At 39.8% G+C, this 17559-nt stretch overlaps 1 protein-coding gene across 6 annotated transcripts in view; it reads right to left on the bottom strand.

Moving 5' to 3' along the window:
* DGKI (diacylglycerol kinase iota) overlaps window positions 1–17559 on the bottom strand; it is a 205421-nt gene that overhangs the window by 41665 nt on the left and 146197 nt on the right. For all 6 annotated transcript variants that reach the window (XM_027743775.2, XM_027743776.2, XM_027743778.2 and 3 more), the window contains 6 exons: window positions 15726–15805; window positions 13959–14003; window positions 10296–10365; window positions 7761–7801; window positions 6079–6206; window positions 5367–5492 (listed from right to left, as the gene is read on the bottom strand). In XM_027743775.2, coding sequence (XP_027599576.1) covers window positions 5367–5492; window positions 6079–6206; window positions 7761–7801; window positions 10296–10365; window positions 13959–14003; window positions 15726–15805 — 490 coding nt within the window. The remainder of the gene's footprint in view (window positions 1–5366; window positions 5493–6078; window positions 6207–7760; window positions 7802–10295; window positions 10366–13958; window positions 14004–15725; window positions 15806–17559) is intronic.

The following is a 17559-nucleotide window of genomic DNA, read 5'->3' on the forward strand; positions in this document are numbered from 1 at the left end:
TTGCATTGCTTTCCCTCTTCTTTGAGTCTACATCTTCCCTTTTACTAAACAACCCCTTCGTTTTGACATTCCTTTCCTAGCAAGAGGCAGGGAATTGCTTTAGGCAAACCTTTCTCAAGCTCCAACATGAGGTAGTGAGACTGATGCCTTGCAAGCTATTTGTAAAAGTATGTAAGACAACAGAAGAGAAAGAAAAGGGAGAGTTGAGCAAAAACAGACCCCGTGCTCTGTTATGGCCTAGTTCTATTATAAAGATTACACAGGAGTGTACAATAAAGGTGAGATGGTGATTTATGCCTTCACTAAAATAAGATTTGTTTGAAAACAATCAGTACTCATGGAGCCTCATCTGGGCAATGGAAAGTAATTTGTACAGGTGTACAAGTTCCTGGTTAAAACACACAATTCACTCTTGTGGCTTAATCTTATAAATGCAGTTTGCACTAAATGTGAACCTGAAAATTAATTCAGATTTTGCTGTCAAAAACACCAGGTCAGACTACTCTGCCTACTTAAGAGCTGATGCTGAGTTTCCCAGTAGAAGATTTTTGGGGAAAGCCTTGGATTTATCAAGTCTTTACCAACCTTTGACATTTTAAAAGTTCATTGTCACTAGGCAGCTCCTGCCTACCGTGTTCTGAATCATCTCTTTATATTTTCTAAACTTTCACTAAAAGAGCATCCCTTCTCCTTTCTACATACAAAGTTGTATACCTGATGTTCTTCTCATCTTGTAATACACAAAGATTTCTCTTAAAAAAATACCCTAAACCACCTTGTAACATCTGCACTGTCACACTGATTTCCTGGGCAATGATCCGATTCTTGTGGTTGAGTTACAACACTTGGCATTTAGCCTTTTTCTTCTTCCCTCTGAGGAGCTAGGTTATTATTGCCTCACAAAGCAATGCCTGCATAGTATTACTAGCTAATTAATGTCTATTTAGTGTAAAGGGCTGCAACCATCTTCCAGCACCTACAGGCATTTTTATTTCCTCTCCCTGACAAGACCAGATGGCATTCTGGCCAACCTTCACCCACCCTTCATGAGCCATGCACTCGATTCAGCCAATGCAGCTAGCAGCTTTGGAAATACACTGCCATCACAGCTGGACAGCTGCTAGAAAAGTGCTTGTTACTGCCCCCAAAAATGGGGAAGTTAATTACTTCAATTAAAAATTAATAGATTAAACCTCTACCAAAGTATAGTCACCTTTTCATCTTTGTATGCTGTTGTGGTTTTTATTTTATTTCATTTTCCAGCTCTCAACACATAACAGGGTAACAAACATAACTAGCAAGAGAAATATATTGCCAGTAACAAATGCTTACAGCAGGCTGTGAAGTCATCCAAACTCACTGCACCATTTTATCATAGGATAAATTTAGGATGAACCCACTCATGTACAAAGGAAGGGTCCTTTGTTTCAGTGGAGTCAGACCAGGATATTTAGCTTTTTTAAGAATACCTCTAGTCCAAATAGATTGTCTTCCTATTGTGTTTTTTATGCACCATTCACACTAACTGATATTCCTGTTAAACTACAATCTGTCCCAGCTCCTGGTTATTGCATCAAGACATTGTTTCATGTCTTGTCCACTCCATATATCAGTTACACATCAAAGACCTATCAAACCCACAAAATTCCATTAATCAAAAGCCAGCTGAAAATAACTTGAAGCTCAGTTAATTGAAAACAAAAGCATAATTTCTGTCTCAGAAAGAACCCTGCCTCAAAACCATTATATTCAAATTACAGTTTGACACAATATCTTGTGATCAAAAGCAACATCAAACATTATAATTATTTTCAGATCACATATTCTCTTCTCTGCTTCCATTTATTGAAATAATTTAAGGGATCTTTCTATTCACATACTTTGACTTTTTAGCTACATTCCTCACTTGTCAGAGATAATAACTTCATCTCAAAGAGGTTTTATATATATAAATATGCATATACACACATATTTATATATGTGTGTTTCTAGTGATGACAGATGCACTCTAAGCAGCCTGCAGCTATATTATGACCAGCTGTGGTTTAATCTGTTCCTAATACCTGAAGAGTTTCACTCCCAACTGTTTAGGAGAAAAATGACCACTGAGATAACATTCCCAGTAAGTCAACTATGACACTTTTTCTCACACCAAGTCCCCCGTCACTTGCCCTAGGCAATGGGATAATGCACTTTGAGTTGCTGGATGCTGGACGCTGATGATTCTTAAAAGATCCATAAGAGCTTCATGCACAGAAGGAATTGTCCCCTCTGTTCTCTGCCATATTCCTCTTTAGAAATTTTGCTATAATCCTTCTCTCAAGTTTTATTTGAAAAATAATTTCTGAAGGCACAAATCTTTGTAAAGGACCTGTGAGCTACTTCAGCTACCAAAACATAATAGTGCTCTCTAAAGCACTTTTTATTTTGCTTTAAAGTGCCAGGTTAGAAAGACTATTTTAGGTTGCAAATTCAAACATTTAACAGTTTGGAAATGTCACAGCTCATGTCACCCAAGCATCATACTCCACCCCTCTTGCATTAAATGTCACGACAACCTTAAATCACATTGCCACCCTTCACTTTCTTCTTCTGGACTCTTGCCTCAGTATTTAAGTAGAGACCTAAATGATATCCTTCTCTATATGCAGTGCACAGCCTCAAGATTTATTTATTCCACAATACCAAGACTGCACAGAATGCAAAACTATTAATTTCCTGCTAAGCATCTCTGACAGTGTCTCCCCATAGTACCTAAGTTTTTCATGGCCATGAAATTTACCCTCACTCTGCTCCTCTAAGGTGAGGCTGCAATATTATCTGTATTCTGCAGGTGGGAAAGCAGGCACAAACTTTCCATTAATATTAGTATTACAACCTGAGGCAACAGAAAGCCTATTTCTCAGTTTCCAGTCCTTCACCCTCTTTCAAATTCTCCTTGTACTGGCCTCCCAGGAAGCAAAGCTACTTCACAGTGGACATGCATAGAATGAGGAGCCCACTGTTAACAGGTCATTTGCAAAAAGTTTGTTGTAAATCTTCATTGTTCAGAAATCCTGTCAGGGATGTTGAGCAGAGAAGCCAGTCCTCCAGAGCAGCATTCAAGTGCCTTAACTGTAATAATATCTTTCTTTCTCCACCACGATCCCCTGACTCACTTACTATATACCTTCCATCTTGGCAGCAAATGAGGCAGTGTCTAAACATATTTCAGAGCTTGCCCACCTGTGGAATGAATAATCTGCATAAACCCAGAATTCCAGATTCTGGAGAGAAACAGCCACAGACCCTTCCTCTTTGCCTCTAGCCTGTCTCACTATTCCCTTACCTATACATGCCCCATGTCCTCTTCCTTTTCATTATTTCCATTCTGATTTCCAGACACCTGCATGTCTCCATTTGACCACAACTCTTGCATCCCTTTTCTCCTTGCTACTGGAGATCAGGTGGTGAGCAGCACAGCCCCCCTTCCCTCAGCCCTGTGGGCAGGCCTGCAACCTGAATTAAGCACAGAAGGGGCATAACTCCTCTGTGAGCATGTACAGACAGAAACTTTTGAAAGCAAAACTCTTGAATCTGAGGTGTCTCCAAAGTGCATGAACAATCTCATCAGCAGGGCAAACTCAGGGGTAATTTTCAAGACAGCGAAAGGTATCTCCCTGGTATTATGATGACATTTTATTAAATGTCAAGCCTCCAAAACTTCATTCCAATGAAGTTCATTCCACTACCAGCACTAAAACGTCTCAGGAAACAACCTCTGGATTTATTTATTTATTTGAAAGCAGGAGCACATTTCCCACAAATCTTGTCTTCAGAAAGAACTGACTTTTTTGTTCAAGTTTTTACTACAAGAAAAAGAAACAGTCAAAGATGGAGTCTTACTATGAAAAATTTCAGCCAAAACAATTAAAGTTTAGAAAAGCTGTAAAGAAAACAATTCCTCAGAGCAGGCAGTGACAGATACACTTTACTCTGGGCAATGCTGCTGACTTTTCTTGTACTTAATAAATCTACCAAACATAATTGTTACAGCTAAGCAAACATTTCCAGTCACGCTGATGTAATCCAAATCATTCCTCTTACCAATTAGAAATTAGTCCACATGTTCTCACCATCTCTCCATACTGTCTAGAAGTGTCTAAGGATCACTTTTCTCATAGCTTTGTTATCTTCAAATTTTGGGCCCTGCCACTCCAGTCTGTGGAAAAGTAAACCTGAATTCACCATTCTTCACATTGCAAAGAGCACCAAGAACTAACCCAGAATCCCTCAGGGCAACAGGAGAAAACCAGGGGTGTGTCTTTTGTAAGTGCTACCTAGATCATCCTTTCTTATCATGACATCTCCTTCTCCTGACAGCAGTTTCCAGTTTGCTGGAAAGTTTCCAGTTGGTAGCCACATGGCTACACAGTCTACCATCCACACTGCATCTGTCCAGGAAATGTAGGCTCTGCCTGCCCTGTATGCACTTTGCAGCCCCCTTCCACACACATCCAGACAGAAAGAAAATCTGAAACAAGGACCACATGGTCACTATTCCTTATTTTTCTATACTAAGTTTTAATATCTGTCCATAGGGATGTCCATACAGTAAAACTAGAAACATAAATCAGAAGTGATGTACATAATTATACATCAGGTACCTGGAGGGGGTCGAGGGAAGGGAAACAATCCCAAAGGACTAGAATCTTTCAAAGTCACCAACAGAGTTCTGACAAGTGTTTCCCATCTAAACTTTGGTAGTGATTACAGATCTACTGATAGTTCTGAAAATCTAAAGGGAAATGACCAAAAAGTTGAGAACCACTTCTAAAATAGGCAGGCAGAATAAGAGATGTTTTTATACAAATCTGAACAGGGTAAATAGGATACAGTGGTAGAAGTCTCCATGGGGGTATCATCAGAAAGAAGACCAATGTTTAGCCATCCTACATGGTTCAAGATTATATGAAAACTATTGCCCATATCTTTGACAACAAGTCGCAGTTCTAGAGGTTTCTGTTTTGTCACATTGTATCAAAGCTACAGTGAGGGTGAATGCTTTGATCTTTCTCCTTAACAGTTGCCAAGAACATTTCCTTAGGTGGAAATTCGGGCACCCAAAATAACATATTTTCTTTCAGGGTCCTTGGATCTAGATTAATTAAGAGTTCAGACTGTCACGGAGGAAGAAGCAAAGGCGAGAACATATAATAGTGGGGAAAGAGGAAGAACAGAAGGGAGGAGCAAAAGAGAGGTAGCAAAAGAACTTCTGTAATTTCAGCATGTCAGCACAATTCATTATGCTTAAAGGAGACACCAGGAGTTGGCTGTGGTGACAGTGACAGTGTGTCATCAAGCAGAGAAATGCAGAGAGCTCTTACTGCAGCATATGTGTCTGGCTGGCGTCCTTTTGTTTGTCAGGTACCTCGTAGTGGGGGGAGATCTTGCCGAGGCCACTGTCGCTCAGCATCCTCTTTCGCACAGCAGGGTTCCACCGATCTGATATTCTAGGGATATAAGAAGGAAGAGAAAGGCATTCACCCCTCAGAAATTAGCTGCATACTCCACTTTGAAGCTATCTTATGCCTAGTGGTTCCCAGCGTTTTTCAGCCCATGGCAAGTTTAAATTGATTAATTCACTATGAATACAAGATTCCTAAAGATGAATAGAAGCATTTCTGGTCTGCTGAGAGGATGATAAGAAACAGACACTTCACCATCATGCTTAGACATAAAGGGCTTTAGGGCCTTATACAGTAGTATCAGAGCCCTACCCACACAGAGAAGAGAGTTTGTAACTCAGTCATTATAGGTTTATGACAGGACAGATAGTCAAGTGTTATCTTGACCTACAGAGGAGGTTAAAAGGTGCCGAAGTCTATTAGCCCTGTTGTGTGCTCCAGGATGCCTAATGGAGTAGATGTAGATTATGCTACTGTCCTTCTGTCATTACCTTGGCTGGATTTGTTCCTGTCCTCAGCTCCTCATCTAATATCTGCCCTCCCACAACTCCCAGTCCTTCAGAAAAGGGGACCATAAAGAGATGCTTATCTCTAATACAACCGTGAAAAGTCCCATCCCAGCAGTACTCACCCAGAGGCCTGCTCCACTACCAGATCAGGCATTCCTGGTGGCGTCCCCACCTGCTGTGACATTACCACCTCTGGGTCCAGAATAAAAATCTCGTCCTGCGAAATTTCTGTCACAAAGTGCAAATGTTCCTGTTGGAGTGATACAAGCAACAAATAATGAACCTGCAGCATCGCTGATCTCTCAGAGAACCCACCTGCCCTAAAGCCAGCTGGCTGCACATTAGTGTCTCTGAAGAGCATTCAGGGGACTCTGTGTACTTAAGTGCATAGTTATACAACCACATTAAAACCAATGCCACCGAAGTCACTAATAAATATTTCATTGATTTCAAGCCAAACAAGATTTTCAATGAGCAAGCTTCACACTCACAGCGACACTTAAAAGGCTCAATGACTCCACGTCATTCTGCTGAAAACGACAGGCTGAGGTTTGCATTTTGAAATGCACCCAAGGTGTCTCATTCAGTGATAGCTGACAGAACTTTTCATTGTTTGGGGGTACTCTTCCAGATCTTTACTGCTTGTACAGTCTGGTTTCACATCTCCATTAACAAAGCTTTCTTTCTTAGTCCTTCCTTTTAGTTATTGACACTGAAGGCTCATTATCCTTCAAAAAAACACTGAGTGGGAGTAGGCCTGTCTATGTAGGCAAACAGGCAGGACACTTCCCACTGTTTGTGTGCTGGGACCATCAAACAGTATTGACCTTTTCCCCACAGAAACACAGGATGGAGGAGTAGGAGAGAAAGATGACCACCTGTACAGTGTCAAGTATTAAAGAAATACAGAATAAGCCAAACAGGATCAGATTGCTTAGTTTCACCTGCAACTTCTTCACCCGTGCCTTCCAAATGTGGAAGTACAACATGAAAACAAAGATGTATAACATGTGTGTAAAGAAGTCCCATGGTGGCTACATGCAGACACTGAACCCGGAAACTCTGAACTAAAGTCACGGCTCCTGCTGCTTGAACTAAAGCACTAGCTGCTTTTATTAAGAAATGGTAATACATTCATGTGATTCAGAAACAGCTTACACAGTTCTCAGGAGGACCAGATACAAATGGCCACTGTGTGAAATCAACAGTTTGCACATAATGCTGAGCCGCTAATTTGCCTGTTCTGGCCACAAATCAGACATACCAAAAGCCCTGTAAAATTTTCAGTGTTTTCTAGAAAACATACTCAGATTGTCAAATCTCTACCACAGGTTTGAATCCAGCAGAGCTACATATTGTTTCAGGAATATTTGATGCAGCTCGGTTCCTAATTCTCAAATTGTAACATCACCTTAACTTCTATAGCTATTTGGTGGCAGACACATACACAGGATCAAGGCTTCTGGTGCCAAAAAGCATCAGTGAAAAGATAAATGCAAATACACTGGTGCCACACAGATGCCCTTAGTAAGACAACAAGGATGAGGAGTGCAGAAAATTCTGATCTTTATATCAAATTGGTAGGAAACAGAACAGCAGATGGTCAGCAGACACAAGACATCATTGAAACAATGTGAATTACATCAACTAAAAAATGGCCCAGAATATTTTCTCTATTTCTCATGAGACATCAGTAACATTTTGGAATATACAGGAGGAATGGCAGATAATTCATTTTAAGCTGCACTTGACAAAGCTTTAAAAAAAATAAATCTATAGAAATTATAACTCAATAAAGATTTACCTGAGATCTGTCAATGCGGTAAAAACGATCAGCAGAAGTTGCTGCAAGACAGAGAAACAACAAAGCCATTGTGAAGAAAATAGTCTGAGCAGAACTGCATGGCCCAAACAGGCTGTTTTGTCCACTACTACATATGACAAACCCTGTGTCAGTGAAGTGGCCCCACAAGAACATAATCTAATTAATTCGTTATGTCCATATAAGTGGTATTTCTCAGGGGTCAGTACTGGGACCAAAACTGCTCAACATCTTTGTTAGCAACATGGACAGTGGGAATGAGTGCGCCCTCAGTAAGTCCACTGATGACACTAAGGTGTGTGGTGCAGTCGACACGCTGGAGGGAAGGGATACCATCCAGAGGGTCCTTGACATACTTGAGAGGTGTCATGACGAACTTCATAAAGTTCAACAAAGCAAAGCGCAAGGTCCTGCACCTGGGTCACGGCAATCCCAGGCCCACCTACAGTTTGGGTCCAGAAGTGATTGAGAGCAGCAGCCCTACAGAGAAGAATTTGTAGGTAACGGTTGGTGAAACACTCAACATGAGCCGGCAGTTTGCACTCAGCCTAGAAAGCCAACTGTGTGCTGGGCTGCATTTAAAGGAACGTGGCCAGCAGGTCCAAGGAGGTGGTTCTCCCCCTCTACTCTGCTCATGTGAGACCCTACTTGGATCACTGCATACAGTTCTGGTGTCCCCAACATTAGAAGGGCATGGAACTGTTGGAACAAGTCCAGAGGAAGGTCATGAAGTTGATAAGAGGACTGGAGCACCTCCCCTATGAAGATGGGCTGAGAAGGTTGGAGCTGTTCAGCCTGGAGAACAGAAGGTTGCATGGAGACCTCATAACAACTTTCCAGTATCTGAAGGGGGCCTACTGGGAAGCCGAAGGAGGACCCTTCATTAGGAACTGTAGCAATAGAACAAGGAGCAATGGTACAAACTGAAAGAGGGGAAATTCAGGATTGATATTAGGAAGAAACACTTTACTGTGTGAGTGGCAAGATACTGGAACAGGTTGCCCAGGGAGGTTGTGGGTGCCCTAACCCTGGCAGTGTTCAAAGCCACATTGGATAAAGCTTTGAGCAACCTGGGCTAGTGGGAGGTGTCCCTGTACATGACAGAGAGGGTTGGGACTAGATGATCTTTAAGGTCCCTTCCAACTATAAATATTCCATGACTCTATGATATCCCTATCCCCTTAAATGGTGAATTTAAAGGTGAGGTTTAATGAAACAGTACTCACTGAAAATATTAATTTGAAATAAATATTTTTTAAAATGTATTAAATGGATTTCAGGCTTATAAGAAGAATTGATTGCATTAAAATATGTGACAGAAGAAGGTCCATTGTTCCTACAAGAGTATGGCAAGCATATAATTAAACTGATGAGTCTAATAGGATTAATTCAAATTTTGAATCTAAAGAACAATACCATGCTTGGGAGCTCTTTGTAAATCAAATGCATGGCCAGAGATATTCCCTCTGAATTAACAATATATTCAAGGAAAATTTATGCTACTCATGAAAAACACATGAAAACAGGGGAGATTCACTAAATAAAGCACATATTATGAATTTGCCACTGTCAAATAATTTATGTTACTAAGTCCAAAAGTATTTTATTATGTACAATGTGCTTCATCAGATGCAATTTTTTTTGTATCTACTTTGCATTTTGTTTGGTGAGTGAAATCAGGTCCATTCACTCTGGAGTTTTGACACAAGAGGACAGTGATATAGCATTGTAGGCTTTGGCACGGCATGAGAATATCAAATACTAAAGACAAAAACTAAATGCATCTACCCACCCAGATTTCTCCAAAAACCAAACAGATTCTCAATATGTCTTTATCAATTTCCCTCATGAGAGACAAGGAAGAGTGATTAGAAATTGCCAAGGAGAATTTGTTTTTGTTTAGAATATTAAAAATTTAAGCCTCCCCATGCTGAAGCTTTTGTACAAGCAGATGCCATCCATTTCAGCTGCTAATTTCTGTGCTCTGGAGCCTGATGTACAGCCCAGATAAGTCGTCTGCTTCGACAAAGTCTGGGTCAAATACAAGTGCAGCTCTCCCGGGAATTACATGAAGTGCAGCATTACAAGGAAAAGGGAGGTATAGTTCCATCACCTAAACACTACAGTGCCTAAAAACTATCAAACTTACGGAGTGAAGAGCACAGCCTTACCAGCAGCAGCACACTGCCACAGCCAGCTGCACTCTGAGTTCAGGCTTTGCCACGCACTAAGTCTCCTCATCACAGCAGAGACTCTAATAAAACCAACTAACCTCCCTTGGAGGAGCATGTCTCCTTGGGGTGAAAAAGCTACAGCAGACATTTTGATTGCTAGATGAAGGGCCCACTTCACTTTTTAAAGGGGAAAGGTGGTCACTCAGCTCCTTTTTTACCTGCTCAGTGTAACGAGAAGGAACAAGTCACCCCGCCACAGTTAATACTCTCAGATGAACTATCCTTCATATGCACAACAGAGGCAAGCAGCACGCTGGGCACAAGACAAGGGAGATGCACTTACCGTCTAGGAAGCACCATCTAGGAGAGAGCCTCTGGACAGAAAGTACTCTGGGGAAAGAGCTTTCCTGGTCCTGTATGGGGCAGGGAAATCATATTTAAAAAAAGAACCGTTTTTTCTCTAAGATGGGCTATTTCCTAGACTTTGCGCTTTTTTTTCATTTTGCTCTACTGACATTGCACAATGTGTAAAAGCTACATAACCTAAACCCACTGGATTTTCTTCTCCACGGCATCAAGGTTTGACTGCAATCATACAAAAGAGTAAACTGACATGGTTAGTTTCAGCCACATCTTCAGCTGTCCTCTTCCCTTCAGCTCAGCACTATCAAAACCTTTGTATCAACAACAGTTTTCCCAACAGGAACAGGTGAAAGAGATCAAAGACACACATCAGCATCAAACAGCAGCCACGAACTCTAATTACTGTTTGTTCCTTATGTGCTGTCACAGAATTGGCTGAGTTGGAAGGGGCCACACGCATCCTCGAGTCCAACTCTTGGCCCTGCACAGGACCATCCCCAAGAGCCTGAGAGTATCTGTCACCTTCCTTTGTTCCAGTTCAGTATTTTTACACACTTTTGCCTCCTCTACTCATCTGCCACTCAAAGCAATTCCCCAGTTTGCTCTGTCCCCAATGCACATTGGAGTAAAAACCATGTTATCCCCTGCACCAAGAATACAGAGAGCACAGATCTGAGGACCACCACTGGCCAAACAAATAGACATCCTACATCGACATGTTCCCATTCTGGCTAAAAAAATCTGCTCCTGGAGATCTGACAGATGTTACTTCAGGAACCAAACTAAATGACTGGGAAGGAAAATGACTGGGGAGACCTTCTTCCTGACCTGTGCTCACCAAGCACACAAACAGTCCCCCATGCATTTTTAGCTCTCACTGAGCTGCAGAGGCAAAAGGGATCTCAAGAGAGCAGAGGGTGGTCATCTCTGCACTCCATGCTGCCAGTGTATGGTCAGCCAAATTCTTAAAGATACTTGCATATAGTATTTAAACACAAATGTATCTGCAGGGTAAAACATGACAACATGGATCTTGGGCACACACACAAAATTTGTATAGAGCCAGATTCTATCCTTATTTACATCTTAAGCAGTACAATCAGCACATCTACAAACAATGTAAATTCAGGCTCATATTGACTCAAGATTAAACTTTACTCCTCTTTCAGACAACAGACTACAGAGTAGTATACCAAGTCACATGGCTAGAAAATGTAGAAGCAACAGGGAGGATTTTACTTAATTTCATAAACCTTGCTCTCATGTACAGCTTATTGTCTCCAGCCTCCTTACAGGAGAGATGGAGACAATGACAGCATCAAATTCCATAAAGTGAACTTTATCTGCACATGGGGACCAAGTAACACATCTCAATGGTTTCATAGAAGATTTAAAATACACCTTTTCTTTCTCTAAGAAGGACTAACCAAGCTGTGGGATGCTTAGGTTTGCTTATATTGCAGCTAAGGGGTATGTGGGAGAATCAAGGATCACTGAAATCCATTAGGTTTGCTGCCGTCTGTCTCTAAATGCACAAAGCTTTATGTATCTTAATATTTAGTCCATTCTGTGGAAAGGAGAGGACTGCTATACAAAGGGAAAAAGGAAGAAAACATCCAATAATGGTGTGTTCTAAAATGTAGTTTACACAAAGAAGAAAAACGACATAGAGTACATAATGTTGGCAAAGTGAATATAGGGATAATGCTGGTAAATATAAATTTGAATCACAAATTGTATATTGTGATATCCTCCTTCCAAGACTTCATTACAGATCAACTGCAGAACTATCTTGCGAAGTCTCAGGCCCATGAGAATGGTATGTTATGAGTAATAAACTCGTTAGAGAAACAAAACAGTGTGAGAAACAAATCTAGTGCAATTTTTCTCATTTGCACCTGGGCTTGCTAATATTCTGCTGACTTCCCATGTTTTGAGCTGCAGAGGAATCACACAAGAGAACTGCACTTATGAGACCTAAAAGTACCCATGACGCCTTATTAGTGAGGTATAAAGACAGTTCTATCACTTTAAGCACCTTATTCATGCTCTTTATCCACTGCTTTTTCCCATTTCTGCAATACGTATAGGGATACCAATGTGGAACAAACCTCAAATTAACCTAACAAGACAGTTTGCAGAAAGTGACCCACTGAGAAAAAAACCATGTTTGAAGAAACCAGGACAAACAAGTACTGAAGACAAAACACAGAGAGGGGCGCATTCAAAATGTAGCATCATAAAAAATGGATGGTGTGTTAGGGATTTCACACTGCTGTGCACTAGAGAAGATGGCTAGGCAACTAATTCATATACTGCTATAACTGCAGAGGTTAGAGCCAAGTATTGAGCTGATTTTCAACATTTCATACTCTTTTTTAGACCTCCCCATATAAGCAGATTTAGTTCTTCATTTTACCTCAGGCAGTTTCCTACACATGGAGCAGTCAGCAGTCACTTAGGTTAATTTATAATGAGTGGAACAGAATCATACATGCTGATTTATTAGTCAATTTGCTAGACACTAACAGTGCTCTAAAACTCAGTTCCAGGAAATGACTGATGGAAATGTCAAAACTATGAGGTTAACATTGGACAGGGAAATGAAGAAGCAAACCATGAACTGATAAGAAGGAGGCAACTCCAGGAAAACATGCCAAATTGCATTTTCTTATAGTGCCTGCAGTCAGTGCACCTACAGGCATTCTTGTGAAACTAGAATTCTGTATCACCCAAGTAATCAGTAACAATCTGCAATTTCACCACAATTGGTTCCTGTCATCTGGATCTCTGTACGCTTTCACAGTGAACTTGTTCTTGCTGATCCAACAAGACTTGCATTGCTAAATTAGGAAAAACATTATCAACACCATGCAAGCTTGTGATCCTAAGCACTGTGTCAACTGACCATGGTTTGTGTCAAGTCTCTGTGCTAATATCCGACCGTTTCAGGAGCCAGTAGAGTTAGTCTGAGTTAGTTTACTTCCAATTTAAGCGCTCTGCAATGCATTATTTTACTGAGAGAAATATACAACAATACCTCCAACTGTAAAGGCAAGTTCTGTTTGTAGAATAAAGTTGTAAAATGCACAAAGAGACCAATTTTAAGAACTAGCCACCTAAAACTTGTTTGTCTCATGCAGAAAACACATTTGTGCCCAAGATGGATTAAAAAATTACCCTGAAGATTATGTTAAAGTAGATGACTGACATGTACAGAATTATTAAGAGGTTAGGTCTGCTATAACAGCTTTTTTTCTCACTGATAAGACTTTATTACTACAGCTATGCAATATAACATGTTATTGTCTGTTTCTCAGACAGAGAAAAGGTTTTACTTTTGTCATTTGTCCTACAGGACACAGTCTCTCATTCACTTCAATATGCAAGGTACCGCTATTGCAGTATCGCTCCCATCATCATCCTGTGCTAGTTTTAAAGGTGATTCTGTAAGGCTTGCAAGGAAAAGGATTGTACAAGAGAAATCAGAATGAATCTCCAAGATTTAAGCATAAATTTTAATCAGAAATTCAGCTAAAACATTGGTGTTTAACCCAAGAACGTATAGGTTCGAACGCAAAGAGTGCAGTTCACATTGTTAAGACTCTTTTTGTTCTGATAATAAAAGCAAAGCTTATCTTACCTGGTAATGAACTCTCTGTGTAGTAGAAGGTACTGACTGTAGGTCCTAGATGGAGAATGAAAGACACAGCAGTGATGAAAAAAATAAAAGCAACAAGAGCTGTTTGCAGTTCTACTATCTGAAGTGGTTGGGCAAACACAAATAATTTTGCAAGTGTTTCTCACTGGTTTTAAGCATGTGAAACAAGCAGAATAGTCATGGAAAGTTCACTTAAAGTTTAGATTTGTATGCATTCGGTCAAAAAAAACAGTTTCAAAAATATAGAGATTATGTTAATGAATCTTTACCATGCTACAAATCTATTTGTTCCATGAGAAATTTAGAATATCAGCAAAAAAGTTAATGAAAATAGGTTCAAAATCTAAGCCTTTTTTTACAAAAAGTTTTGAGTGATTAATGCACTCAAGAAAACCACTGGCAGTTCTCCCTGTTTTAAGATAACCTCACTCCAAGGAGGTCATATCAGAATGATCCTGATATTTAGCAGGGTTCAGGAATCTAATTTACTTTAATAGAGATTTTGTCAAATAGTTATAGCTCATGACTTAATCTACCATAGAGCCTGGCCTACAGACCAGCAGTAAGCAAGTTGGCAGAGCTCAATAAAAACTTGGCACCTCTATTCCCAGCAAATGGGTCTGAGCCAAATCAAGCACAGTAAAAAAAAAAAAAAAATCACAGAAACTGCACAAGGTTGTGGAAACACAGTTCCTCCACAACCACTATGGGTAATTCAACCAGAACTTCCAGACTCATTGTAATTTTCCATACCCTATACTGCAAATATGCATCTTACACCTTACCTTATCGTATGCACCTTATGCAACATAAAATGTGTTTTTCTGCCTGATAATAACAGTCACACCTCAGGTCTGGATGTTCAGAAATGCAAAGTGAAACCCTGAAGTGAGATACTAAGGTCCTATTCTGACTGCAAGTGCAGAGTTGGAAAACCTACAGGAAATCAATGGCTCCCAAAGAGTTCAATGGAAGGCGTGAGATTCATAGTTCCTACGTAAATTAGACCAACAATTTATAAACCTACATGATGTCCTCACACTTGTAAATGTTATTGTAAAAGATATCACTAAGATAGTGATTTTTAAGATATTAAAAACAATCAGAGACAGTACATTGATGAAAATCCATTAGTTTTATCACTAGAGGCATACACACTTAAAATGACTTGGGTAATGAGACATTTGGAGTCTCCATTGCCCAGACTGTATCGTAGAATGAACTCTCATGAGTCAAGGTGTTCAAGGCAATAAGAGTGGCACTATTATTAGCTGCATGAACACATATTTTTGAGATTTGGAACCATCTAGTTGACAGTTGTAGTGTTTAGTGGTTTCTCAGATTACTCCATGACAGTATTAGAGAGTGACAGTTGAATAACTGGACCCACTCAAATACCACAATGCTTATCCTTACATAACAACCATTCTAATGCATAATTTAGGTAATTACAGCAACGTCTGTGGAAAGTTCTGGTATTCTATTCTTAATGAAAGAGAAGTAAACACACCCATCCACATCAATTATGTTATCATTTAAAAGGAATCAGTGTGATTTTTAATTTTCTGTTTAAGAAATACTTTCAGTACTTTTATTATCATCTCTTAATTCTAGAATTTTCATTTCAGTGGCAGGCAAATTGCAACAGTCTTGATATACAGTTGTTGCAACTACTAGTCCTCTGCACTCTGAACTGAAAGAAACATAAACTAGATTAGCAAATGATATCTGAATTCACAAAAGCCTCACCTCTTGTAGGCGGTCAATGTACATACGACAAGTCTCCAAGTCGCAGTCTCCTCGCACAACTATAATTCCTAGGGGAATGGCTGAAAAATCAAAAACAAAGAAAAACCTCTTTAACTAAGTCTCTTAAACTTGAACAGATTTGCAGTGGGCTTCGACTTTGTTTTTTTAATGTCCTCACAAAAGCTTTCTATTATCTAAATCTTAACAAATATTTAAAAGATTATTATTCATTGTTAGTTTCACCCACTTATAATTATCAAATATTTCAGTTTTCAAACACCTTTCATGGTTTCATGAAAGAAGCTGAAACATATTCAGTTAAATTATGTACTTCATTTTCTGATGTCAACATCAAACATGAACTGCAAAGAAAGGAACATACCTCAGAACAAGAGTTAGGGAGGTGCCCTTATACCATGAAATAAGAGTTATATTTTGTTTTCAGAATAAAGTCTACATATTTATAGTAATGAAAGTCACAGTCTGATTTCAGAGAAAACTGTCCAACATCATGTTATTTTGATGTAGGGCTGCTTTCAAATCAAAACAGACGTTTTTACATCTACACACAAAATTATCACATCTCCATATTTAGTCAGGAAAAAAAAAAAGCCAGCAAAAAATTCAGGTGAGGGCAACATTTTTAATAACAGGACATTTAGGTTTCCACAGTCATTCTGTTCTTGCAGCTGAAAGGAGTCCAAAACAAATCCACAAAAAGAATAAATAGAAAAAAGTATACATGATTCCACAAGAAAGGTACCAAGAGAGCTACCTACTAAGATCTCATTAAATAAGAAGAAAACAAGTGAACACTCTTGAGTATCTGATTTTGTAAAACTGAATCACTGAATAAAGTTCTTTTTTCCTCCCTGGAGGGTCTTTAATCAAATAATGCCCCAAAAATTTATGGGAGCAGCAGGAAAGATATTTAAATCTTCACATGAATTATTCCAGAAGGAGAGCAAAATATCAACTCATAAACAATTTTGATAACTAGATAATGAGCAGCAACATAAAATCACCAAGGTTTCTGAGATAAATAGAAAACAGAACTGTGCTGCAGCCTTTCCTGCTGTTGAAAAGAAGTTGATTAAGAGGGAGAAATATTCCAATACTAAGAAGCTCCTCATTCTGGTAAGAGAACAAGACAGTGCTAAAAGATACCGGGGAACACAGCTCCTCTTTTTCTGGTGCACCAAGGCTAGAAGTACAAAGAGGAGCTCAGTGGTTGCAGGGAGAAGACCCGGGAAGCACCTACAGCAGTCAAGTTCACAGCAGACCTTAGAGATCAGCACAGGGCTCAACAATGCTGCCAGCATTGTGTTTGGAAAGCAAATTGAACAGCAGAACAGCTATGGACCCAGGAAAAATGGAAGCAGAGGAAAAAAAAAAGTTGGAGGGAGAAACAAAGATGTAAAGAAGAGATCAGCAGGAAGAGCAAAAGAACTCACACGTCGCCTGAAACACTGACATCCAACAGCAATGACAATTCCCCTGCACATTTTCAGAAAGGCCAGGTGGGAACAGGGCTCATTGTGACCTCCCAGATTCTTTCATTACAGAACAGAGAATGAGAGACAAGCAAGTGGAAGGAGGGTCAATAATGAGGTTTGCTTCACGCGCTCCAATGCTCTGGGTTACAGCCTGATTCTCTTTGCTTAGTGTTTATTATTGCTTAACCTGCTCTGACAGGAGACCCTTAAGCTCTTTGCAGAGAGTTCTTAATGGCTATCTAGCTTCAATTCAGCAGATCCCTTTGCAGCCCTTACTGAAAGAAGTGTTTGTTAAATTCATTTATAGCACTAAAAAGTGAATTGCAGCAGACACAGCT

The sequence above is a fragment of the Pipra filicauda genome, unplaced genomic scaffold (genome assembly GCF_003945595.2).
Source record: "Pipra filicauda isolate LSUMZ 115617 unplaced genomic scaffold, ASM394559v2 scaffold2_size9829703_pilon, whole genome shotgun sequence".
NCBI lineage: Eukaryota > Metazoa > Chordata > Aves > Passeriformes > Pipridae > Pipra > Pipra filicauda.